The following is a 27270-nucleotide window of genomic DNA, read 5'->3' on the forward strand; positions in this document are numbered from 1 at the left end:
GTCAGAGGTCTTTCTGACTTGCTCTTATTTGATTTTGGTTTTGCCTCCTCTCAGACTGATAATTCACTCAACCATACATTTATTGGAAAGTGTGTCTTTTATTTTACCTTGAATGTCAAGCATATTAACAGTCTCTGATAGTAGGACAACAGAAAAACAACACATTAGAAAAAGTGACTTACAAAGCATTGGTTAACTTAATACAGGATTCTGCCTTAATTTAAGAACTGGATTTTAAATTCTCATGGGAACTGTGCTTTTGCTCTTTATGTAAAAGCAAGCAATACACTTCATTAGCAAAGCGTACAATGAAAATTACACACAGCTGGCTTAAAATGAAAAGGAAACAGAATAACAAATATTGCAGCTGGTCAGCCACCAGCTAGACCTTTCTCCTTGTAAACCTGCTTCTTCAATTTGGCAACACAGTCCTTGAGCAGAAACAGCAAAGGGTATATAACTAGATGCTTCATTACACAGAACTGTTACATTGGGGCTGTGCAAATATTTTTAAAACTTTAATTTTGTCAAATCATAGCTAAAGCCAGCTATGTCGGTTCTTTGCCATTTTTCATTTTTAATGCTATTTTCATAGGATTTGAATCACCTGCATGGAAACTTTCAACATTTAGTAATTGGTAGTACCATCTTCTATAAAATCTTGGTCCTTGAACCTGTAGTTCTACCCTTGCATTTCACCTGGGTTTTAAGCAGAGCTGCATGGGAAAATAGGTGACATTTCTGCTGTGATGAGTCCAAGTATCTGTCTTAATTCACAAAAATCTGATAACATGCTTTCACTTACATCTGGAGGGAGCAATGACATATGAAATGTACATAAGGCAATGAAATTTGCACACATATGAAGTCAAAGCCAGCCATATCCCTTCAAAATCAAATACTGCATATGTTGGCTGCATGTGAAAGATTTCACAGTTATTTATACCTGACCAATGCCATTTAAGATCTAAATCTGCTCCCAGTGGTGTTTCCAGCAATTTTGCAAATGACTTTCTATTAAAAAGAGGTAAAAGGAGAATTATAGGACACTTAAATACTAAATACCAAATATTATAGTTAGCTTTATTTCTATTAAAAACTGAGAATCTCTTTAAAAACTCTTGAGATTCAACCAGTGCAAGGTATAAAAAAAGTGACTGGAGTTTTGGAGTTTCTAGTCTAAAGGAATGTATAACCTTTGAGATCATTATTTATAATGCTTTTAATGTCAGAGGTACTTTTGTTCCTTCTTATGGGATTATTGCTGGTCACCTTCCTGAGATTTGAAAGACCATGAAAGATAAGCACCAGAACTATTCCTCTAAATTATCCTATCAAAAATTAATAATTTGGTCCTTTTCTAAATGGATCTCTCCCCACAATTACACTAAAACACAATGATGGGTCGCAAATTCCAGGGGGTCCAACTGGTCCTGGCATTCCTGGAGTGCCACGATCTCCATCTTTACCAGGCTGCCCACGCTCTCCGGGACGTCCTTCCTTACTCATGCCCGGTGGACCTTCAGGACCTTAATAACACACATGCAATAAATAAATAAATGCAATACTATTAAAATGAGCAAGTATGGACTCACAACACCCCTACTCCTTGGTAAAGTATGCAGATAAAACTTCATTTTCTGCAAAAGACTCTTCTTGTCACAAAATATTTATATATTTATATAAACATGACATACAGATTTTTTTAAAGCATGTGAAAAAGACTTCAAATAAAGGCTGTTTTTAAAGAAAAATATGAAAATCTGCTTTAGTACACTATTCTACTTTTTCATATAATCTGGAACCACTATGGCAAGAAATAGTCTCCCTATTTCTATTTGTTTCTCTGGCTTTGGATGGGGCCCTAATATATCTTCCTAAAGCTCAACTTTACATTTTATATTCATACACTAATGTTATGAAGAACATTTTCCCTCATCAAGCAATGCTTGTAAGTCACATGATCATATCAGAGCTCAGTTTTCAGATATAATTGACTTCAGGATCCAGCTATCAAGAAAGAGCAGTCTCAGATACCAAACTCTACAGGACCTGTCTTGTATTAAGTAATGTATTAGATGGAAATTTATAAGGTATGAAAGAGACAGGCATTACCCTAAAGTATATTTGGTAAGTATGATGTGTACAAACTATGTATTTTTTTTTTCCAAATTACATCAACATTTTTTCTAAACCACACTTTAAAAACATTATTAGCATGCCTAAATCTGCACACCTGAACCATCCCTCACCTGGAGGTCCTGGGGGGCCTTGGATCCCAGGAACACCAACTCCTTGATTGCCTTTTGCACCATTCTTCCCTGGCAGTCCTGTGGATTAGCAAACACATGCATATCTCAGCACATCATTTTCACCCAGTGAAGTCAGAAATCAGCATTTGACAGTATTTATCGAATTAAATATGTAATATTTCAAGAATAAATAATGGGATGCAAAACAAGCCCTTTCTTGTAACCTGCACAGTGTGACTGGTTTCTAAATTATGCTAATTTCTACTGAGTTTAGAGCTGATGTAGGAACAGTTAAGCAGACAGCCACTATCAACTGAGGGAATAGATAATAGGTAATTGAGGAATTTGTTGTCATTGCCTTCCTATCAGCAAAATTTTTAATATGTTGTATAAAGGAGGTGTAAGTTTTTCATCATAATCCCTGTGGAATAAAGAATAGAAAATGTTCCACAACACACACAGCAGAATTAAACTCCACCAAAGAAATACTGTGAGGGTCAAATATGAGCTCTTTTACACTAGCACAACCCAGTAAATTCAGTTTCTTCATAGATACATTATCTATTTTTCCAACTTTTGTGGAATAACCAGAGCCGCTAGTGTTAGTTCCAGAGGAAAGCCGCATATTCTCCTGTTTTGAGATTGAATTATGGAAGTACTACAGGTAAATCATCATTACATACAAAGTGAATTTGGTTTGTTAGGTCACAGGTAGTAAGTTACAAAGAAAATAAGTATTTATCAACCATTTGTCTGCTTACCATTGGCACATTACTAGCTGGCTGTTATTTCATACAGCTTTCCTGATTATTTTGATGCTACCAGTTACCCAATTATGGCCTCCACCCAGTCTCTTGCTCTAGTTCCAAACTATATATGTGTACTTAACATAAAGTCTGCAAATACATCACAGAAATCAACTGGAATGCTTGGACAGCTGAGTTACCTGAAAGCATAAACCTCAGCCTGCCTAAAAAGAATCCAGAATATTTACAAAAATCATAAAGAAAGGAGCAAAAATCCTTTTGAGATAAAGAGAACAAAAGGACAAAAGGTCAGGAAATCAAAGGGAGTATGAAAGTTGTTGGATGTCAAAATTCAGCATAGATAGTAAGAAATAAATACTGTGAATAAGTACTGTGCCTTAAAATAGCAGAAACAAACAAGTTTGGAAGAAAACAAACCAGAAAACATTTAAATACTTTGAAAGCTATGTATAGGCATATTTGATCAAAAAAAAAATAATCTAAATGCAGGTAGAAACATTTACATGAGACTAAGAACTCTCTAAAAAGATCAGAACAGAGTCTGACTATAGTAGAACTGAACAATAACTATCTGGTTGTGTTCTTGCATTCTTTCTCCTGTCACGTGCTTCCTGAAGGTGCTGAAACATCCACACTGTTCCATGTTCACAATTCCATTCAGCCAAACAAGCCCAGCTATTCTCTTACTCCACCCTGCATTAATCCCGTTCAAAACTCGAAGCAGAAATCCAAGGCATAAAGGCCTTTAGCACTGTGACCCATGCACAATGTACCTCTTGTCCCACGAGCCCCAGGGCGACCTGGCATGCCCATCAGCCCCGGAATGCCATCATTCCCTGGTAAACCAGGAAACCCTCTTGGGCCTTCAGGGCCTCTTGGACCTGGTGGTCCTGGGGGAGAACTTTGGGACTGACAGTGGTTACAGTTTTGTAGTCTTCCACTTTGGAGAATGGCAGGCAACTGGGCTAGGAGAATGCAAACAAAAAAATTACTTAAAGTGTTGTAACAATAGAAATACTGCCACCAAACACTTGTACAAAATCAGTTCCCTCTCTTAAGAGAATATAATACCTTTAGGAAACAAGATGGTAAAGTATGGAGGCTGTGATGTGGAAATACAGTTCCACATGTGTAGAAAAACAAGGAATAAATGAGCAATATGGAACTTGCTTTCTAAAAAGTTTCTGTAATTATCAAGAAACTTCTTTAACTATTCAAACAAGGAAACAACAGGAAAGAAGCTTTCAAACTTACTTCTCAGTACATCTGAACACACCTGTCGAATAAACTCTTCTGAAAATTCTCGTGCCTGAATTGAACAGAGAACAGAGCATGCAATTCTTTCTGGCTTTTAATGTACTCAAAATAAAAAGTTTGAAGTCCTATACATACAGGTTTTCCATCTGATCCAGGTGTTCCTGGGGGTCCTCTATCTCCTGGCTGACCTCTGAGACCAGGAGGTCCAATCAAACCATGGACACCAGATTCTCCTTTTTGTCCACTGATACCTTGAATGCCTGGATCTCCTTTCTCACCTTTCTGGAATGAAAAATCAATGAAAAGCCAATTATATGTTCACAGATCATTTGGAAGGTAGGTAGCATCAAACAAACATATTCTGAGAAATCTTTATTGATAAAAATATCATAAAATTAATATGATATATCATAACATTAATGTGACATCAGTGAAAATTAAATTTATATTGATGAGGTCTGTTTTGCTAGAATGTATTGAAGTTTTCAGATTCCTTAGTAACTGTTTCAGATAAAATTACCACAGAAAACTAGAAATAAATTATCTTTTCTTAACTTTCAAGACCCATTTTACTATTAATTATAAACACATGGAAGGAAGGGTTTAATTTTTCCTCAGAATCAGAATTTTTTTTATAGTATGTTAAAGTCCATAGAAGGCCAGAAGAATTGGATGTGAAATTCTGGCACCACTGAAGTTCTTGGAAACTTACAGTAATAATCAAGCCTTTTACCATATATCTGCAGTGTATAAGACAAAGGAAAAAATAATTTGATTTCAGTTATTCAGTTATTCAGTTATTCAGGGATTTTTTTGCTTCTTTTTTTTGCATCTGATTTATAGTAACTGTAGTCTGTTTGTTTCACTGGAAAAAGTAAAAAAAAAATGCTGAAAAATATTTTGATATATCTTCACCAAAGCAATGGCTCTATGTATGGAATTATCTACTGCAATAGCTCATGTAGAAGTCTTTCCCTGTTCTGGAGCCAAGAAAATCAGTATGTGCCCAAGATTAAAGTCAGTATACTATGTTTGCTCCCTTATGAGTTTTTTCCTCCCTTGTTTGCACAGCTTCTGCATAACATTATCAGTTGCTGAAAAAGTTTCTTTCTCCACTTCCAACTATTTTAGATGGAATTGTGAGAACAGGACTATTATGTATGACAAACCTACTGAAGCAAATAACAGAAGTTTAAGAAATATTCATGCATATGGTCTCAATAGACTTACACTGAATTTTAAATTATAGTATTTATATTACTTTGCAACATCTACTATATTATTTATCAAGACTCTTCACATCACAAAAATTCAAAGCTTCCTGGCTTGGTCCGTATTAGTTACAATGCCCAGAATTCTCTACATGAGTTACTACAGGATAACAAGCTTTAAATTCAGTGTGAGATTAATCAGATTTATGAGCTAGGCTGTAAAATCAGACAGGTAGTTCATGCTCTTAAAGAAACAAAGGAATGGGACAAAATGTGACAGAAGTCAGTCAAGTGCCTAAGAGTACTGCTGGAAGGGCTCAGGGGCATGACCTGAACAGCAGTACATACCTTCAAAAGTTATACATTAATTCAGATACAACTTCTTCCAAAGCTGTACTTGTAATTTATTTTCTTGATATTGTCACAGAGAAGGGATCCTCTTAGTTACCTTGTGTAGATTTTTACTTGCTCATTTCTAGTACATAACTGCAAAGGTGTTTTCATTTAAATAGTCAGCAAGGCTCAGAGATAAACACTGGGTGCTTATGTAGGTACCTGTGGCTATACTAGAAACTGTATGTGCTGAGATCTGAAATCATGTTGGGTTTATAGCTAAGGAGGGGTTTTGTTTTGTTTTAATTTAATTTTAATTCCTTTTACCCCTGTGGACTATATTCACATTGAAGGCTTGCAAGCCGAGCTATCTGAACTAAATGTTAAGGGGGCTTGAAGACATTAAAAACCTGAGAATACTGGGGAAATAGCATATACTGTAGAACAATATTAGAGGCAAGAAGCCAGTACAAAAACACCAGGAGAAAATGTTGGAAGCATCAGCAGAACTGCCTGAAGAACTTGCCAAGAAACAACTGAAATTGTAGGGGGGAAGTTTTCCGCAGTATATCTTGGTCTTTTAATACTCAGCCACATCCATGTGAGGCCTTGTTTGCTGACCCTTGCTATTGCAAAGAAAAGCAAAGAAAGGAAAACAGCTCAGTAAGTGCTGAGGCTTAAAGGCTGAAGAAACTTTTTAGAAATCAGAGTCTAACAAAAAACATATTTTATAGAAACAGAAATAAACTAATTGTATAGGTTTGATAAGTAAACACAATGACATCATTATAGCTTAATACACAGTAAAAAAATATTTAAATGAATTTCCAGTAGAAATACTTTATTGCCGTGATTTACAATACTTAAAGAGATTAATTCAATAGCATACAAGGAATCTTTTACCAGTTTTGGCAGTAATTTATCAAAACACCTATAAGCCAAACCGCAACTGAAGTATTTCCTAGAACCACAGAAGCATATGAAACAATTTATATGTTAAAATGGATAAAGTAATTTCATTATCAGAATGGAACTTCCAATTAATGTATCCAGCTATTGATATGAAACAATGCTTTAAAGAAAAAGGTTGAACAAAAAATGTCTAAATAAATTTGAAGGAGAATTAGATTAATGGGACAGTGTATACTCTGATTTTACAAAATACTGAAATAAATAAATAATAACCAACAAAATTAATATTTTAAATACCAATTTTTAAACAACATGCAACACAATGATTCCTTTTCTTTAGTTATTTTCTTTAGTTATGTCCTCTATTCAACCAAACCTTTCTCTCTTTTTCTGTTGGTTGGTTTCTTGGCTTTTTAGTTCTCTTAAACTATATGCTCAGCTTTAATAATTTTTAATGAAATGTATATCTCATTCTGTCTCCATAACTAATACTCCTTTCTCTGGTATTTTTCAATTTCTACTGTGTTGCTTATGGATATGTAATTGCAGAAGTAAGACTAAACACAAATTTTACAGATCACATAATTTTCAGAAACAAATGGAATAATTTTGTAATACTGTATTTATCATTGCAAAAATACATACCTCTCCTCGTTCTCCACTCAGTCCTTCTACTCCCTTTAAAAAATCAGATGAAAAAGAAATTTAAAATGCAGGCTGAGCCAAATTATTTGGAATCAAAAATTATTTTTTTTTGTCCTTCATTTTCAGTAATCAATCACAAATGTTAATTTTTTAAGATTCTCTGATTGCTAGAGTACAAAAAACAAAACTGCATATAATGGTGAAAAATTTATATCAGGGTGAATGAACACTTCAGTATTACCTTTGATATCATGTACCAAGAGGATAGGTTGGGAATATATCACACATATTATAAACATATAAACATAATATACACTTAAGAGACAATACCTTATTCACTTTACAAAAGAAATAACATGTCCTAACAGAAGTAAACTCCTGATTCAAACTGTTTAATACCATCTTACTAGGCAGAAATTAATTTCAGAGCCCTTGAAATACAGACTCAGTGGTAAGGCAGGTTTTGCATGCCAGGAAATCATTTTGCTGTCATTTCTGCCAAGTGGTTCAATGGTGTTACTGACCATTACATCCCAGGGCAACATGGCAGCTCTGAATCAGAGTCACTTTTCTGATTAACTCTTACAGACAAGGAAATCTGTATTGTGTCTTGGAGTCCTGAGAATTCTTGGAAGGACCTTGTGTTCTCTACTAAATGACTGATTTTTTTTGGTTGCTAATCAAACCAGATAAGCATGGGAAACAATTTTAGATTCAGTCTGTAATATTTTTTCAGCTTCCTTCAAAACACAGAAAGCAAGCAACAGCAATTCAATTGCATCATTCTGTCTGAAAAAAAAAAAAGTTTTCTTTCACTATCACTTTGTTTTCCCTTATGACTTAAATAATAAAAGATATGAAAAAATTGTCCATTATTTGGAAAAAAAATAACCAAAAAGTTATTTTTTAAAATAACCAAAATGTTAGTCTAGGACATTACATCTGGTCAAGTGAATGACCTGTCTTTTAAGCTACTTCTTTTTTTAAATGTCTCCTCAGGTTAAATAATGATGTATTTTCAACCTACATATCTCTGAGAGTGTTAACTAACATGCAGTATAGTCCTCCTGCCCAGAATCCCTGGGAATAGAGTCCACCCAGCTAGACGGGCAGCTGTATCAATGTCGTAATTCTGAAAAAAGCAACTGTGGCCTCCTTCCAAGTCTAGTTTTAGATATGTACCTCTAAAAAATACTTCTCTGCTTGCTCACAACATAGATTATGCAGTTAACAAGTATTTATAAATACTAACAGCTATTTTCTGCAGAATAACAAGATTGCCAACTATGACACAATCAGAATAGTGGCCTAAAGAGAAACAACTGGATCTCACTGATTTACAGCTGAAACAGGAAACATCTGTAATTTATGAGCACAGACGATGTCAATAATGACTCCCAGTATAGTCTAGGAGGTAATGAACTGTATGAAAGTGCAGCATGATACATGCAAAAATTTAACATCCCAAGTGTCGCTCTTACAACCTTTACACAAAAGCTACCTTTTGCTGTTATCTGCATTTTATATTACTTATAGCTGGTTTGTACAAATATTCTATAATTAATGCTTTACTATGATAATAAAAAGAAATGCACTTTGGTCTGTTTCTCAAGATAGAATATCACAGGACTCTGAAACATGTAGGTTAGAAGTGATCTTGGATTCAACTTCCTTTGCAGAACAGATCCAGCTGGATCAACTCAACATGCTGCCCAGACAGGTTCTGCCACAACGTCTATGAGCAGCCTGCTCCAGTATTTGACCACCCTCCAAGCAAAATGTTTTTCCTGTATTTCAAGTTCCTGTGCTCCAACTCATGTGCATTTCCTCTCATCCTTCACGTGTGCACAGCTGAGAGAAGCGCTGCTCCATCTTCTCTGTATGTGTTATATTTGTTATTTTTAAAATATTAAGAATGTTTAAGATATAATTAAATGTTATATGTTATAATTAACATATAACTATGTTACCATGTTGTACATAAATATATTTCACCTGATGCAAAGGCCTATATGTGTTGATGGAAGAAGTATTAAGAAACAAATATAAATCATGGCCTCAAACTAGGTTCACTATGGCTCTCTTGAAGAATATTATAACAGTACCTGTAAGCCTGGATTTCCTTGTCTTCCTTTTTCTCCTTTCAGTCCCTTCAAAAAAAGAAACACATTTTATAAAATATTGATTTATTTGGTACATGTAATTAAATGATCAAAAAAATAACATAAGGAGCTAAATACTAAAACCTCATTCTAAACCAGGACAAATCTAGCTGAAAAGTTACGCTTCAAAGAGATGAGAGCAGAATCTATGCAGAATAAAATTTCTACCCAGAACACAGAGGAACCAAGCCAGGATCCAAGTAATGACAGGATACTCTTCTTTTTCTTGTAGGTATTTCCATGATTTTAGGTAACAAGGAGGAAAATCCCACATGCTGATAGTAAAGTAGGTAAGCAGACTCCAGGTGGAGTTACTTTGACTATGTTTCTGTGATCCTGCAGTGCCCTGCAGGCAGGAACAAGCCCTGGGTGATGTCCCAGCCCTGTTCCTGCACCACTGCCAGGAGCAGACAGCTCTGCACCAAATTCCAACAGCCTGCTCAGGCCCCCAGAAATGCAGCTGAAAACTCATACTGGCCATACTGGGAAGATTTCCTTGAAGAGTTACTGCTGCTATTCAAATTAATCTTCTGTGGAGTTTAATCTTTAAAAAACCCTGTTTTAAATCTGGATTAATACCTAAGACTTGTATAAATAGCAATGCCAGATGATTGCATTAGAAACAAAGTTGTTGTACCTGGATACCAGTGTCACCTTGGTTTCCTTTCTCCCCCTGTAAAATATTAAAGAAAGGTCTCCATTTAAACATGAGTAACCTCTAAAACAGGTAGTCTGTGCTTTAATTTAACACGGTAAATATCAGAGAAGCATCTAGCTTTTCCTTATACCGAAAGAAAACTAATCACTTTATCCCCAAGTGCACAAAAAATGTCCAGAAAACTTTACTAATAAAGGACTTTGTCTTTATCACAACTATCAAAAAAAAGCAGATACTCACATACCAAGTAAAAAATTTAAAAATGCAACATAATGAGGTGGGAAGTCCACCAGGATTTTATCTACCGAGTGCATGGAAGTGGAGAGGATGTAGGCAGGAAGGGAGGCAATGTTTCTCATGGCTTAAATTTTAGCTGAATGAACCACTGCCTGCAGAAGTTATGCAAAACAAACAAACAAAAAAGTATTTTTTCATCACAAACCCTTCTATATTTAAATTAAATCAAAATATTTAAGGACTAAGCTTCATGTCTACCCACTTGTTTTGCCTCAAAATGTTTAAAGTAAATAATAGTGGGAGGGATTGGCAATCAGATGGTGTAAATGGTGCTTAGAAGTCAGGTATGTAGTTTTATCAGCTTGTCTGAACATCATCAAATTGACATTGGAGAGAAACAGGCAGTACATGGAAAGTATTCATTCCAATTAACAGCAGAGGTATAAAACATGTACTCCAAAAATGTGCCTATCTCTCTTCATTAATTGAAAAAGAAACTTAAAGTTATGGGAGATGGCTCTAACTCTGACATGTTATGTTTAAATAGACATATATCAAAATGCTGAAACACGAACATAGCAGCTCATGAAACAAAAGATAGGATGTAGGGCATGTGCAAAACTACATTTAATAAAGAAAATAATTGGAATGGAGATTTTTAGGTCTGTTTTGTCAGCTTTCTTGTAAGAACCAAAACTTTGTGTGATTAGTTGGGGTTAGATTTTTTTTTGGGGGGGGGGGGGGGAGTGGGGGGTTGGAAAATCAAAGAATGTTTAGTCAAATATTAAACAGTAGTGCAGAGGAGATTTTTGCCATGGCAAATATTTTCCTGATTGAAAATCCCAGAACATCAGACATTTATGCCAGCTGTAGTATTTTGTTGTATTGTACTTAAATATATAATATTCAGTTGTTTCAAGTTTTAAAATCATCTATAGCTGAAAGGCTTCACTTTTATTGTCAGATGCCCAAACTGCTCTTTTCTTCCTGAAAAATTCCAGTTTGGCATTGGACTTGTAACTCCAGCTAACTTGCATCTTCATATAAAATAAATGATATTTTCAAAGGCTTCTTCAGTTTAAAATTTAGAGAAGTTTCATAAATTTTAACAAAATCATCTTTCATAAAATATTACAGACTTAGTACATGTGCCTTACATAGCCCCTAGGTATTGAATTGAACATATAGTGATAATGAAGCTAGTTAAACTATTACTATGACATTGACTCCATGCTGTAGTGAATGCATGTCCACATATGTGTCTACTGACATGTGAAGTACTCTAGTATATGTAAGGTATGTATATGAGGCTGGCAGATATGACACTGGACATAAAAGAAACGTGTGCCTTCTGGAGAAGATGAACTCTATTAGAATAGTTCTGCATGAGGTTTTCATAAAACTCTTCATAACACCACCCTTCTATCTTACTGTCTCTTTACCCTTCAACCTTTCCCCTCTTATAAAAGTGAAATGGCTGATTTAATTCTATTTCTCTAATTCTGTATTGGCTCTGGCTGAGAAGGAGTTCATTTTCTCCATAGCAGCCCTCATAGTGCTGTGCTTTGCAGTGGTGGCTAGAAAGGTGTTGATAATACAGCAGTGCTTTGGGTGTTGCTGGGCAGAGCTCCCTGCAACATCAAGGCTGTCTCTCCAATCCCCCCATTTCCCTGTCAGCTAGGGCCAGGCAAGATCTCAGGTGGAGACACAAATTCAGGCTAGGTAAAGAAGGGATTGAGAGCAGCCCTGCAGAGAAGTACTTGTGCATGTTGACAGGTGACCTAGCAATGTTCACTAACTTCCAGCCCAAAAAGCCAACTGCATCCTGGGCTGCATCAAAAGCAGTGTGGCCAGCAGGAAAAGGGATGTGATTCTCCCCCTCCACTCCATTCTCCTGAGACTCCACCTGTGTCCAGCTCCAGGGCTCCCAACATAAGAAGGACGTGCATCAAGTCCAGCAGAAGGCCAAGAAGATGATTAGACAGCTGGAGCATCTCTCTCATGAAGAGAGACTGAGAGAGCTAGGGTTGTTCAGCCCAGAGAAGGCTCTGAGGAAACCTTAGCACAACCTTCCAGTGCCTAAAATGGGCTTAGAAGAGAGCCAGAGAGGTATTTTTCACAAGGGTCTGTAATGACAGGACAAGAGGGAATGGCTGCAAACTGAAACTAGGTTTATTAGGGAGAAATCCCGTACTTTGAGGATGGTGAGGCACTAAGAGAGGTTGCTCAGAGAAGGTGTGGATACCTCCTCCCTGTAAGTGTTCAAGGCCAAGGTTGGATGGAGCTTTGAGCCACCTCATTTAGTGGAAGGAAGCATCCCTGCCCAGGACAGAGGCTTGGAACTAGATGATCTTTAATGTCCCTTTCCATACAACCATTCTATGGTTCTATGACATAGCCAGGCCAGATGACCTAAACTGAAAGGGATATTCTGTACCATAAGATGTTTGCTCAGCAATAAAAACTAAAGGGAAGGGGAAGGAGAGGAAGTTTCATTATTGTGACATTTGTCTTCCAAACCTCTATGTGTACTGAAGTCCTGCTTCCCGGGAATTTGCGGGACAACACATGCTGACAGGAAGCAGAGAATAAATATTTGATGTTACTTTGCTTCTACACAAGGCCTTTCCTTTTGTTTTATTAAACTGCCTTTATCTTGACCCATGAGCTTTCTCCCATCTTATTTTCTTGATTTTGCCCTGTCCTTAAGAAGGGAGTGATAGAGCAGCTTGATAGGCACCTGGCATTCATCCAAGGTTAACTCACCACAATTCCCTTAATATCAAGGGTTTTATCCTTCAGAAGAAAATTTTCAGGATGGACATATTATTGCTTTAAATGTGTCCAACTATAATCTAATAATAACGATGTATTTAGAGAAAGGATTTTGTTAAATAATGATTACTTATAAAAAAAGCACGTCAAAAAAAAGTTCAATTAATGTAAAAATGGAAAAAATACTTACCTTTAATCCCTGGGCACCAGGAATGCCTGGGTAGCCTGGTTCACCTGGAGCCCCTGGTACTCCTAGATCTCCCTGAGTAATACAATAGCTGTGTGTCAGTGATGTGCTGTGTGTAAAAACACAAACTGCATGTTTCTCAAGGCACATGATACGCTTTGGTTATGCTATTTTGAAATATTATAACTGAAGATGATTGAAATGTCTGAAGTACTTTTGAAGGGTTGGTGAATATAGAGAAGCCACTTCCAGTATCTGTCTTTAATGTATTGTCCTTTAATACATTGATGGTTTAAAATTACACAAAAAATATACAAGTAATGACAATGTTTGCAGGTTTGAACTTAATTAACATCTGATTTTCACAGCCTAAAAACTAGTATAAAATTAGTAAGAATAAGTCATCAAATGGATACTGATTCAATGTGTTGTTAACTACTGTTTTACTGTGGAACAAACTGCCTCATAATTAACCAGGAGAAATAATGGAAAATTAGTAAATCACAAAAGAAAGTAAATTAATCCCTTCTTCAACTAGAACACTTCCAGAATCACATTTACCTTGGCTCCTGATGATCCTGTTTTCCCCTGTAATCCTGGTTCGCCTTTATCACCCTATATAACAATGCAGGAGTGTGGCTGATACATCATTATGTTTTGTCACATGTGGCATGACTAACAAACATAAAGAGACACTGTTGAGAAACTGATTCTTAAAAATGGGCACAGGTAGTGAGTGAAAGGATAAAGTTCTTCTCCATTACAGGTAGCCTGAAGGTTTAACTTTCAGGAAAGAAGAGATACTAATGACAAAATGTGATCTGCCAGCTTCTGGGCACCTGCCCCACCTCCACCTGCCTCATTTGCTTCACACAGTCCTACCAGTTTTGTGTGTATTGACTTCACATTTCCATCATCTTATTTATTTGTCTAAGTCAAAATATTTTTTTATGTTTTGGCTTTTATTGCAGCCTATGGAATTAGACATGTATTTAGCATGAGGATTTGCATTAAATCTAAGAATTATTTACTAGTTCATGATGGACTTCTGTAAGAATGAGCTTATTAAGAAGATTCTCTAAGAAACAGCTTGTATTCTAAGTGAGATAAATATACAAAATAAAAACATTTTTCACAGACAAAAATAAAGCTAATTAATTTTTATTTGTATCATAGGTATGCAATCTTCTTGACAATAGAAAACACTGACAATTAAAAAAAATGCTGCTGTGAGTATACAATTATAAATAAATGCATATGCACTTTTGGATGTAAAATAATGTATGGAGGGAAAGGGATCTAAACATAAATGCAAAGTTTGGGAAAAAGATCCTATATTCCTAAATATTCTCTAGGACATATAATTCAATGCTTACTCTAATTTAATCCAAAACTCATTTTGGATTAAATTAAAAGGTTACACTAACCAGTCTGAATTTGTAGTATTTATTTTAGCTTTTGAGAACACTGGTAAAATTAATTCTTGCTGTAGCTGCAGTGCAATCAATAAAGTTACATCTGAAATAAGTTTGGCTCTTTGGGTGGAAGAAACAGCACACAATATTATTGAACACAATTAAAATATAAATAAATGTAACATGGGAAAGTTCAGATGTATACTGAGAATTATCTGGTTCCCAGCATTGCAGAACATTTTCCAGGACTGAGAAGCTGAAACAAAGCCTCATGACCATTTCTGCAGTTATTAAAAACCTCACGGGATGACAGGCGCCATTTACTGAGATATATTAACCTCTCTGGAGACTAAACTATTGTAGAAGATAACACAGGCAAAATCATAGAGCTGCTCACCAATATTTAATACACCACAAAATGAGCTGCAAAAATCCTGGCATTGTCCAGATCAAATTTGCATACAAATCAGTAGCTTATCAAAGTCACAAACAAATTTACTCAAACACCTACCTTAGGCCCAGGAGCTCCAGGTAGACCAAGTGAACCTTCTGGTCCCATCAAACCCTATTTATTTATGAAAAAGACAAAGACATTTCTGTACTAAAACAGAGGAATAATGAGCTCAGTATTCTATTAGGAGCATTGTTATTCTATTTCTTCAGTGAACAGTAATAATAAACAGTAAATACAATGTCTTTTATCTTATTACTATACAGGTTATAGTTTTGATACAGTACAGTGGATTATTTAGATTTTCTATGGCCTAATGAAATTGAGTGCAATGGAAAAAAAATGTACAGGAGAAAAGAACAGTGCTGTCACGGAATACTTCTGAGAGAAAAAATTCTGCAACTCAAGACCCAGTCTGTAATGTGTCCTTAGTTATAAATGAAAGTGACACAAAAGTTTCTTGGTTTCTGTTTAGGGTTTCCAAAGCCAGCAAAAGTATTTGTGGCATTTCATAATTCTCTTTCTCCTTTCTGATCATGTGTCCCTCAAAGGTTGCCATGACTTGACTCCTCATGCAAATTTTGTGGAGATTTATCAGGAGCAGTTAACTTTCAGGGCCACACCTTTGCATCTTCTGTAAAATCTTCAGTAAAACTGCTTATTCAAGAACCCAATAGCTTCTGCCACTTCAGATCATGACACTTGAGCACATGTACAAAGCCAAAACATTCTCTTGGACTTCTCAAACGGAATCATGTTCATAAGGGCATGTTTAGCTGTATGTTCCCTACATAAAATAAGAGCTAAATTGTATTAAATCATCAAAGGGCTGACTTCCTTAGTTTCTGTTTAAAGACAGTTTCAAATATACATTAGAAAATAAATCCTTCTTTGAAATCATAGTTTCCAGGAAGGAATTCCCATTAATCGTATTTTCCACATCTGGTATTAACAATTGTCTTTTTCACCACTTCATCTCACTTCACATTTAGTGCACGCATCAGTAAAAACAATATATTATTATTGTTTTACTTGGAGTTGTTTAAATACTGTGAAATACCATCTGCTATAAGACTGTGCTTAAGAAGCAGCATAAAATAAAAGCATAATGATACAGAAAGTCAAACAGTTATATAAGCCTGGAAATCTAACTTGTCAGAGATTAAATTTTATCCAACTGATTATTCCAACTGATAATATTTTCAAAATTCACTGCTATTGTTGCTATTTAATCTTTGCTTTCATATAAATAAAAACAATCACCTCATATTTTTTAATAAATGTTAGGAACAATTCACTCTCATGACGTTATATCAGACTTCTTTCAAAAGTTACATGTAATCAAAAACAGATATTTTTGATAATTTTTTACACACATAAAAAAACTCAGCTTTGCAAAAAAAAATTAAACTTTATTTGCTAAAACTAAAAGGGTGTCTTTGTTTCTGCAATAGAAGAGAAAATTCAGAATATCTAAAATATGAAGTAATTCTCTGTAGCCATGGTTTTCAGAATTTCATCAGTTTTCTGGTATTTCACCTGCGCTTTACCATTAACCAAAGATTAATACAATTTAACCACAGATTAATTCATGTTTCTTTATGATAAGAAAATACTGGTCACCAAAACTTTCCATCAATAAATATAGCAACAACCTGTACTTTAGGCCATAAACACTCTACCACCTCACTAGATCATTTCTAGTGAAACCCACATCAGTCTTTGGATTACAGAAGTGGCATATGATCACCAAAAATGTCCCTCATTAATTTTATGTTATACAAAGCAGAAATACTGTATGTGCAGAATAGCTTCTTTTTTTAATAAATTAAATCAGCTATATCTACATTGACCTGCAAACACACAACAGAGAAGGCAAATCAGAAAACACATTTAGTATAATTTAAAGTCAAGAATACATCTGCAGGAAAAGGAGAAACAAAATACATTATTCTCATTTTCCTTTCTTGCACTTTCATTACTAGGCCATATTTAACTTGTTCTGTTTAAAAAATTACATGGAGACTACTAAATGAAATCAGCACACTGCAAGAAGGAAACTTTCAGCTTGTGAACATAATCTGAAAACTATATAAAATTAGAAGAGAAGAGAATGTCCTGAACAAAAATGTTGAACAATTCAAGGACATAAAATGTAGCATTATTGTCCTATTTTCCAGAGCTAACATTATATGTCAGGTAAATTAATAAATTGTTGGTGTTGGCAATGCAATAGGGATAGTCAGTACCAAAGAACTTGTTACTGAAAAATTTTCCCAAGCTATTAATAGACCATCTACAAACTTTCCATCTGTGTTTTCTGGAACAAACATATTCAGTGTGACTAATACAAGGAAAATCCCACTATCTTTCTTGGTTTAAATTCCCTAATGCCATATAACATATTCAGATATTCCATGCATCAATCTCCTATTTAATTTATCAGGTGACAAAAAAAATATATTAAATGAATTGACAGGAAAGAGGAATAAATTATTTTCAAGTGTATCATGAACCAGATGTTATTTATCTAAATAAAATTTGAAGAAAATATGGTAGGTGAGTTAAATAAATATGAGCTCCTTGGAATCCCACAAGGTTTTATTTGAGTTGATGATATAGCCTTCCCTCTGGCATTTTCCTCAGAAAGAAATGGAGAAAAAAATTCCAGTAACAGGCAATAAAAATAGTTAAAAGGCACAGGTGAGAGAACAAATGTTCATGTGTTAACTAAAAGTAGGGACATCTGAGCTTCCAGTTCAGGCAGTGTTTCAACCAAATTTGATCTGGACAACTGAAATAACTAGATTTCAAGGAAATCTATTTTTTCCAGAGATCTTTAGGAATTAGCTGGAAAAGTTCTCTAAGTTCATGAAATGAAAATTATCCAGTGTACTTTCTTTATAGAAAAAAGGCTTTCTGACAGCTGTTGTGATTGTGCCTGTGGTAGTCAGGAAAGGAAGAGATGCTATTTGGATAGGGGCTAAGTGTATACTGTGTAGGAAATTCTAAATGTACTGCATGACAGAGTAGCCCAGAATTTTTAAAATCCTGAACTAATTTCAATTTCTATCTCCAGCAAAAACTACATCAGTTTTAACTAATTATATATTTTATTAAGGAGCTGCAAGAAGAGGAGGAAGAGGAAGAGCCATACCATGAGAAGCACTCCAGCACACCAGTATATAAATGATGCTTAGGTTAGTAGTTACTTTCATATCCAGATGGCTAATTTGGCATGCAGTGACATGTAATGACACAAGACTGCACATATCAAGATCTGGTCAAACACACGTGTTGCTGACCTCCATCCAAACAAGGATTCCCTTCAGAACAGGGAATACTGCAGTGGGATTTAGGCCCAAGGAATTTTGGTATCAAGGTCTGGCCTTACCCACCCTAGAAGATGGTAACCTTAGCTAGGATGTTCAAGAGATCATCAAGAAAGAGAGGACTGAAAAATCCACATTGAGATCATTGGCATCCTCTCCCTTCAAGGTTCCTGTCATCCAACTAAGTGATGCACAAGCCACCACAAGACCCCTGCAGCCACTGAAAGTGGGAAAGAACGGTCCCTGAAAAGATTATTCCAGTCATGCAAGGAAAGGTAGGTAAAATGTAGGTACCAAGATGGTCTTAACAGTGTGACAGTACTGATGACTGAGAAATTAACATCAAGGCCCTTTTAGAGAACCACTGAGTATTTTGTATTTGTTGAAGATATAAATATGTATTACTTCTACTTCTAACACTACGAAGTGACATCAGAACCCCCTTTGTCTATCAAAATGGATGAAATCCAGCCTGACTACTGCATATCAAGAAGTTCACTGATGGAAATTCTCATAGGGAAAGACCTCAAAAAGAGATGGGAGAGATAAATTGTTAGACAGAAAAGTTACTAAACTGAAAAATTAAATCTCTTAACAACCATCAAAATCCAAAAACTTACAGAAACTCTCACCTCTTGTCAAAATATTCAGAAGCTTAAAGTAATGGCAAGGGTAACAGAAAAAAACAGTTCACAGCTTTCAGCCAGAATTTCCACACTGCGTATATGTCACTGAGCTAAAAACTTACATTTGCCATAGCCTTGTCTTTCCAACCTGCAAATGCTAGTTTGCTCCTGTATTTGCCACTGTATGTTTGTTTATGACAAGCAGAGAATGACAACACCACAATTATTTGTTCATAATTACACAGTTTTGAAACTTACAGTATCTCCTGGTGACCCTTTTGCTCCTGGTTGACCTGGTAGTCCAACTTCACCCTGCATTTTTTACATAAAGAGAAAAATTCTGTGGCTAATGCATTTTTTAATATATTCTTTAACTATGCAGATTTAGTTAGTTAAGATTGTTTCTCAGTGTATTATGGAATTAACATGGTTCCTTTTAAACTATTCATTCCTTCTGGAATAGTTGAAATAAAACAAGTAAGAGATTTTTAAACATGCCATGAATTGTCTCCATTCTTTTGCAGAATGATTTGATGTCATAAATCCCCACTAGGAAAACACTTCTCTAAGGCTGAACCCTTAGTTTGGAATGGGTACATAAAGTATAGGTTTTAATTGTGTTTTGAACAACTAATGGTACCTTTTGTCCTTTTGCTCCTTGATTTCCAGGAATTCCGGGAATTCCCTGAGAAGGAAAAAGAAAACATTTTAAATATATGGAATTATTTCCCCAGAATTTTTAGCATTTGCCTAAATGTTTTGGGTTCAAAACATGGGCAGGAACAAGCAAAATAAAACAAACCAAAATGTAACAAAACAAAACAAACCAACAAAAATACAAAAACAAAATAAAAACCAACAACAAAGAAACCTCAAGAATAACAAAATCCTTCAAAGCACCAAAAACACATAGGAGAGAGAACTTCATGCAGACTACTCTAGGAATAGAGTGAAACACTGATGCTGAATTGTTCCCCACTGCTTTTGTTGCAGGAGTCCATGTCTACTGCTCAGTAGGCTCACATGCTCTTGCTTGCCCCAGAACCCTGAATGACATATCAGTGTGGAAAGCAACCACTTCATATTATCCATAACATTTCCCACATAAATTAAAGCAAAAGCCCTGGTCAACAGGACCATCGCATGACAGATTGTATTATCTAGAGTACAGTGACTTTAAAGATTCAGATATAGTTTTACTTGATGTGTACTAGCTTCCATCTCCATAAATAATTGAAGATCTCTGCCATTTCCTCAGCATCATTGTTCATTCAGCTTTACAGTATATCTTACATTTTTCTAACAGTGATCATTTAATCAAACATGATTCAGGTTAAAACAGAACTCTGTATATGCTTAATGCAGAAGTCTACATTCAGACTATTTTTTCTCTCAACTATTCAAATTTGTTGGACAGACAATGTTCTTGTACCATAAATAATCTGCAGCAAGAATTTGGCTTACACACTTTACGTTTTAATCTAATATTGAAAATAACACATTGCAGTGAAGACAAGATGACTGTTGTAGGCACCACTGAAACAAATGTATTCTATGGGAAAAAAATAACATGAATGTAACAACCATAACCTAATAGTTTCCATATGGATTACATCTGTGCAAAAGTTAGTTCCATTGTCCTGCAGCTTACACCCTCTTTTAGTAAATAATGACCCTAACAAGTAGAAACAGTTCACTGGTCAATGGCATATGAGTTAACAATTACATCCTGAGCATTTTACAGACCATCAAAAATCCAACTTGTCTATCATTAAAGGAAGAGATCAAATAATGCAATTAAAAGAACTTGAAAATAATGCCTCATACTGAGACTGCCACTCATGTTATGTTACACAACTCTTCTTAACTTTTGTCCATAACCTTCTTAGATCTTTTGCACAAATAAAGAGATGGTAAATAGGGCATGTGCACCACCACATTTAGGAACTTCCAAACCAATCTGGCAGTCCTCAATATAATTATTTAATATAATTATAACATTTAATAATGTAGTTATTTATTTCTGTAGCTGCAAAATATAAAACCAAATTATGAATGTCTGTACCTCTAATACAAACCAGAATTTAATATATGCTGCAAAACATCCCACTAGGCAGCAACCTTCTTGTCCTGAATGTACAAGAGATTTCCAGTTACATTTCTATGCAATTTGGAGGGCTCAGAGAAGACAGCTCCACACACTTATCCAACACAACAAATGATTTACCATGATATAAGCATGCCTAGAAGAAGCATAATGTCCTGCTGAACTGGGTTGATCTTTCTTGGTTAAAATAAATCGCTGGTACATAACATTCAATTTTATATCAGTGACAAAGATGAAACTCTAAAAGGAAAGATGAATAAAACTAAGTCGTATTTCCTTTCTTTCCCCCCCTTTTTTTCCTTTTCTGACTGATTCTGCACTACTGAGGTATGTGGAACTTAGGCCCTTAAGTCCATGAGAGCTGGTTTAGACCCTTACAACTCTCTTATGGTTCCTTGACATTCACTCAGCTAAGAATGAATATATCACTTATGCTGATGTGAGTGATTTCCAGAATACATGGGGTGGAGATTTTCAGTTATTCTCCACATGTAGGCTGGCACAAAAGGAGAATGAAGTGGCTAATTTGGTCATGAAGAATGAGTATTTCTCACCAGTTTTTTTTTTTTTTGTGTAGCTTCCATGGTTAAGTAATTACAAAGACTAATTTCTGTAGAATCAGCTCCAGAATACCTACAAAATTAAAACTGGTTGCCTTGTCATTATCTATTCCAATCTACTACTTCTATTTACATGGATAATCTCTGGTTATATCAATTAAAATTATTTTCACTTTCTCAGAAGACAAGGTTAAAAGGCAGTTTAGATATCCAGAGTTTCTTACCTAACTTCTAAGTCAAAAGCCAAATCAAGCTTTGGAAATGTGTCTTGTTCCCAAACAGAGATTTCATTCACAATACAGATCCTTAGTGTCTGAGCATCTTTTGGCTTTTTTTTTAGTCTCATAAGTAATAAGACATTTTGAATAGGAAGTTATATTTAATAAGATGACACAACACCAACTAAACTGTCAAAGAAACCTTACTTTAATTTTCAAAAAAATGCATTCTAACTTTACAGTATGAGGCAAAACAATTAGTTTTACTCCATTTGTAAGACAGATTTTTTTTTTTTTTTTTTTAAGAGTATATTGCAACCAAAATTATCACAAATGCCTGTGTTCAATCAAAACTTAATATGAAACACATTCATCATGCAATTATTCTGCCACTAAGAGAAAAACAATGTTTGGAACTGCTACAAATGGGAAAACTGCCACCCACTGGGAGTAATAGAATCAATGCTGTGGAATAGTTCATGATTCACTGGACTATAGAAAAAAAACCCCTGCCTTTGGAGATGTCCTTTGCAAAGCTATCAAGCACATTTTGTTCATATAAAATATGAAACGGAGTTGTAATTCTAAAATTTATTTTTCCTTGTCTTTCCAGAAAAAGCATGTTAAATGGTTTGTATATATCACATATGCAGTTAAAATACCAATAGAAAGTATTGGTAAGAATATATTTACAGCCAGAATATCAAAAAATCAAACCATCTACTTTGCTTTACTGATTTCTGTCCTTGTATGAGTTGGAGAATTTCTATACTTCTGAACTGGTTACTTTGTTCCATTTTTTCTTTTATATCAAACTTCATGTAAAGTTTATTACATATTTCTTCATATTTAAAAATTAAGTTAATCGCAAGCACTGCCTCAGTTCTTTTAGGATCATCAATCTGACTTCAACAATTACCTTCATTTCAGTGCCCTCCTCCTTTATTTGAATTCTCCCTTAAATGGGAAGTCTTCCCTTACACCATAAAAGCCTGTAATATTATTCATTATTTTAGCCTTAATCAGCAAGTGTTATAATCACTACGAAATGTACAGCTAGCAAGATAGGATAGCAAATCTAATTCCTCAGTTTAAAATCATGTTTATTCTAAAAATTCTCAACTGCAGTTTTATCACATACTACTGAGTTTGAGCTTAAAAAACTAAACTCATCATGTACCTGTCTGGCAGCTAACCAAGATTTTTAGAGACTGGGTTAGGACTGCTGTCCTGATTCTTTATTCAGCCTCTGTTGCTTGTTTAATAATTTATTTTCTACTCTGTCTCACCTAGAAGCCTAGGTCAGCTTTCTAAGGTCTGGTTAGGCCTGGGGAGGCTTTTCATGGTAAGCCCAGGACCCAAAGTGACACTTGAATGCCATGAAGATAATTGAAACAATCTCTAGTGTCACTGATGGTACTGTGGGATAGCAAATCTGCCCTTTGAAAAAAGATGTCACTCTGCTCTGCTCTAAAATTTGTGTCGTGCATGCCAGATGCTGCAGCTGTCCTCATACAACTCCAATGGCTCTCGGTGGCCATGTCCAGGCAGCCAAATCCCACACACCTTGATGTCTACTTCTGTCTCAATATCATTGCAAAATGAAGCTCATACTGGTATTCAACCAAATCCCTGGATGCAGTCTTCCTCAGCTGCAGCCTACACAGCTGGGACATCGGAACACCCAAAAGCAATAATTTGTTTCTGCTGTGATAATGAACCTCAATTATGCCAGTTATAAGAGTCTGTATATCCTATTTTATTCCAGTTTCAGCAATTTAAATAAATCCTCCATTCTTTGATAATATCTGGCAGATACAATGGATTTAACCGTAATAGAATGGATTTAACTGTAAGAGGAAAATGTTTTCATAATCCCTGGAAAAATTTTCTTGTAGTTTTCATTAATCATGAGGTGTCTATTTTTGTTTTGGATTATCTTAAACAGATGGACTTTCTTCCATGCAGCCCCACAAAAAAAAAAATCCATTAAGGAAATTCCCTGGGGCCTTATATACAGTTTAACTAGATGTTAGCATTTTTACTTAAGACACAAGCTACATCTCTCAAAATATTCTCTGCTTTTTCTAGCTAGCACCAGGATTATTTGCATCCCCCTTATGGTTAACTTTATGCTTGCAAACAGCATAAGAAACCACGCAGAAGACCTTTCTCTAGAACAAAACTAAACCTATTTTAGTCTTAAAATGAGTATCTATTAGCTCATTTCTATTCTTTATTTTCTGCTACTGTCTTTAATATTCCCCATTTCTTCAGTGCCTGGTAAGACAAGACACTCTATTATGGAGAGTAGGAATTTCTAAGCTACAGGTAACATACCCATATTCATAAAATTTTATCTCTTCTCTGAAAGATGTGAAATTATAGAGTGTTTCTAAAAGCTCTTCTGTTAGGAGCAAACTGCTTTGCAGTCAATTCCCCAGGAAGATGTAAAGAACTTTAGTATAATTATCTCTATTATTTTATTTTCTTCTGATAAAAAGATGTTTTTTCTAGCATATATGAATTGTCTGATTTAAGTTTCATATCAAATGGTTCCTTCCACTCTGAAAAATCTGCAATTCTAATTCTGGGAAGACCTTAAAGGGTCTTACATAAATTACAGCAATAGAACAAGATACACTAAAGATATCTATCTATCCACATGTTACCATGATCCCTTTAAACACCTGGAAAACACAACTCTTTATGTATTACTGATCCTTACTTGAAAAAACCTACTTGATGATACATGAGAAATTTACTGGAGGCAGGTAAAAAAAGGAAAAGTCAAAGTACCGCAATTTGGATGAAAGTACAACAATCAAAACACTTTTTAAAGGATTATAGCAAATCCTTAATAATCCTGATAGAATGAAAGAGACGAACCAAATTTGGCTAATGTATAAAACTGGAAAAGAAACTCAATGAAACAGAATCAGCTACTACTAAGTAGTTACAATTGATGAAAGAAAAAGGCTACATACAAAGAAGCATTCCCACAGACATAATGACTACCCACCAGACTAGCATAGCAGCTTTAAATTAAGTTCAGGAAAGGAAAAAATATTACCCAGATCTTTGCAGTTGTAAGACCGCAGTTTTCAAACACTTTTTTGGCAAATCAGTTATAGCAATAAAACACACATGTTAAATGTGGAACAGAGTGACCCCTTTTGCTCTGCCAACAGCACGAACCTTGGAAAACTATCATCTGTAAGCTGGAAATACTAATAGAAAATTAAAACTGTGTACATCTTGTCACAGGCTGAAACTGGTGTTACTCTTGTTTCTTGTAAAGAACCCTAAAAAGAATATGAGCATCAGACTTGCCAAATCTTCATGGATCCAAAGGTGGGCAGACAGAACTGAACTTCCAGCCCTGTAGGTGACACTATGTTGCCTTCCCTCTACCTATTGTGCTAGCCTTAGAGACTGTGAAAAGCAACATCCAATCTGTCAGAAATCTTACAGACTCCTAAATCCTGACAAACTGACCCACGTTTGACACTTAAACACACTGATACTCAAGCATTTACAAGCCTTCAAATTGTTTTAAAATTTTTCTACCACTTGAATTACGGAAAAAAAACTTAGGAGGGTCACAGCGTTTGAGCACCTTGCACTTACAAGAGCAGGCTTAGGCCAGCAGAGCCTCCCAGAAGGGCACTGATTGCTGCTCTGCTCCTTACACCCAACACATAACCTGAGCTCTGTCCTCACAGATCACACTGATGCAGATGGGTTCAGCCACATCTCTTTCCCATAGTAAGGAACAACTCAGTTAAATTAGCAGTGAGCAAATTTGACAACAAATCATGCTTTTTTTTTGCTTTTTTTTTTTTTTAAATATGGTGGATTCTGAAAAATTGGTCAGAGGATGCACAAAAGAAAACAGTAAAACTGTGTTCCAAAAGGGACTGCAAAATTCCTAAAGAATTGGTCCATTGCTGATTATTATGGGATGGGCCAGTCTGCATTTTTGGCTAAGAAAGTCCCAAAGCTCTGACAGAGAGAATCTGGCAGTAAATAACAGGTGAAAAAAAAAATAAAAAATCTATATAGTCCTATCCATTTAAAGAGAAAAAATTCTGTGATTCCTTTAGTCCAAGCCTGTTTGGCAGTTGTTACCTCTTTAAAGAAAGAGCTAAGAAAAATTGGAACAAAGGCTGGGACCAAGCCCTTCCAGAGCACAAAGAAAATCACACCTTGACTCCCTCAGCAATCATTAAGGCTAAATTCAATTACTAAAACTAAATACTAGAGTAAAAATTAATTTGCACAATAAGAGGCAAAGGTTGCTTCTTTAAATGGTTTAATAATATTAGTAGGAAGATTTAAATTCATTCTGATTAAAGATCATGACATTTTATTTTGCTTTGTTATAGATCAGAAGCCAGATTGTATTCTTACAAGACTTTCCATAGCTTTAATTCACAGTAATTTTAGCATGGAAGGATTAAAAAAATGAAACTTATCGTGCCAAATTTCCCCAAATTTTCTAGCACTATATTTACTTGAGTGTCTGAGACTTGAGTATCAGTTTCTCAATTTCACATTTAAAGCTCTTTGTGGAGAGGAATAATGCTGTGGTGGTATTGATTAAGAGGGTCACACAGAAGAAACACAAGTAACTAATTACTTTGACAGCCCAACCACCACTTGAACACAAAACTAATAACAAGTTGTTTGTTTGTTCTTCTCTTGTGTATTTTCTGCAGGGCTTCAATTAAAATAAATTTAATTAATCAAAATATTTAAACTGTTTAAGACAGTTGAAACAAAAATGACTCCTAATTGAGACATTGAGTTAATGATGAGTTGAATGCAGATATCAGTTTCACTGTTGAAAAAAAAAATCATATCAAAGAAATAGACTAAATATAGCCTCATACTTGACTATATGAGGTGAAATGCAAACCATTCTGGGTAATTCTCAGAATGCAGACTAGATCTGATGCCAGATACAGCACTTAAAGCTAGATACAGCTAGAGTTCATTGCACCACCATCTTGACAACAGCTCTCAAGAAGGCTGTAACTCAGACCTTCTGAGGAGTCAGGTACAATTTTTTTCTTTGGTTTCTCCCATGTGGAAGAGGGATGACTAGCTAGAAAGCTGACTACACTGTTACTACTCTGTTGAAGTTACATCAGAGGAAGGAA

The 27270-nt window shown here is 35.3% G+C and overlaps 1 protein-coding gene and 1 long non-coding RNA gene across 4 annotated transcripts in view; one reads left to right on the top strand and one right to left on the bottom strand.

Moving 5' to 3' along the window:
* LOC111925865 (uncharacterized) overlaps nucleotides 1–27270 on the top strand; it is a 49564-nt gene that overhangs the window by 19026 nt on the left and 3268 nt on the right. Inside the window, exons 2-6 of one of the 3 annotated variants that reach the window (XR_015282846.1) lie at nucleotides 4432–4612; nucleotides 9057–9256; nucleotides 9772–9829; nucleotides 18384–18462; nucleotides 18761–18869. This is a non-coding gene — a long non-coding RNA (uncharacterized LOC111925865). Of the gene's footprint in view, nucleotides 1–4431; nucleotides 4613–9056; nucleotides 9257–9771; nucleotides 14546–18383; nucleotides 18463–18760; nucleotides 18870–27270 lie in introns of those variants that run through there. The other 2 variants (XR_015282848.1, XR_015282847.1) reach the window with 2 other exon arrangements.
* Nucleotides 79–27270, bottom strand: part of COL21A1 (collagen type XXI alpha 1 chain) — a 125411-nt gene continuing 98219 nt past the window's right edge. Inside the window, exons 18-30 of the mRNA XM_023922468.2 lie at nucleotides 19861–19905; nucleotides 19479–19532; nucleotides 15323–15376; nucleotides 13958–14011; nucleotides 13400–13471; nucleotides 10177–10212; nucleotides 9483–9527; nucleotides 7378–7410; nucleotides 4412–4558; nucleotides 4274–4328; nucleotides 3793–3984; nucleotides 2253–2330; nucleotides 79–1529 (exon numbers count right to left, since the gene is read on the bottom strand). Of these exons, the coding sequence (XP_023778236.2) occupies nucleotides 1342–1529; nucleotides 2253–2330; nucleotides 3793–3984; nucleotides 4274–4328; nucleotides 4412–4558; nucleotides 7378–7410; nucleotides 9483–9527; nucleotides 10177–10212; nucleotides 13400–13471; nucleotides 13958–14011; nucleotides 15323–15376; nucleotides 19479–19532; nucleotides 19861–19905 (1053 nt within the window). The 3' untranslated portion in view covers nucleotides 79–1341. The remainder of the gene's footprint in view (nucleotides 1530–2252; nucleotides 2331–3792; nucleotides 3985–4273; nucleotides 4329–4411; nucleotides 4559–7377; nucleotides 7411–9482; nucleotides 9528–10176; nucleotides 10213–13399; nucleotides 13472–13957; nucleotides 14012–15322; nucleotides 15377–19478; nucleotides 19533–19860; nucleotides 19906–27270) is intronic.

Source organism: Cyanistes caeruleus, chromosome 2 (genome assembly GCF_971803275.1).
Source record: "Cyanistes caeruleus chromosome 2, bCyaCae1.hap1.1, whole genome shotgun sequence".
Classification (NCBI taxonomy): Eukaryota; Metazoa; Chordata; class Aves; order Passeriformes; family Paridae; genus Cyanistes; species Cyanistes caeruleus.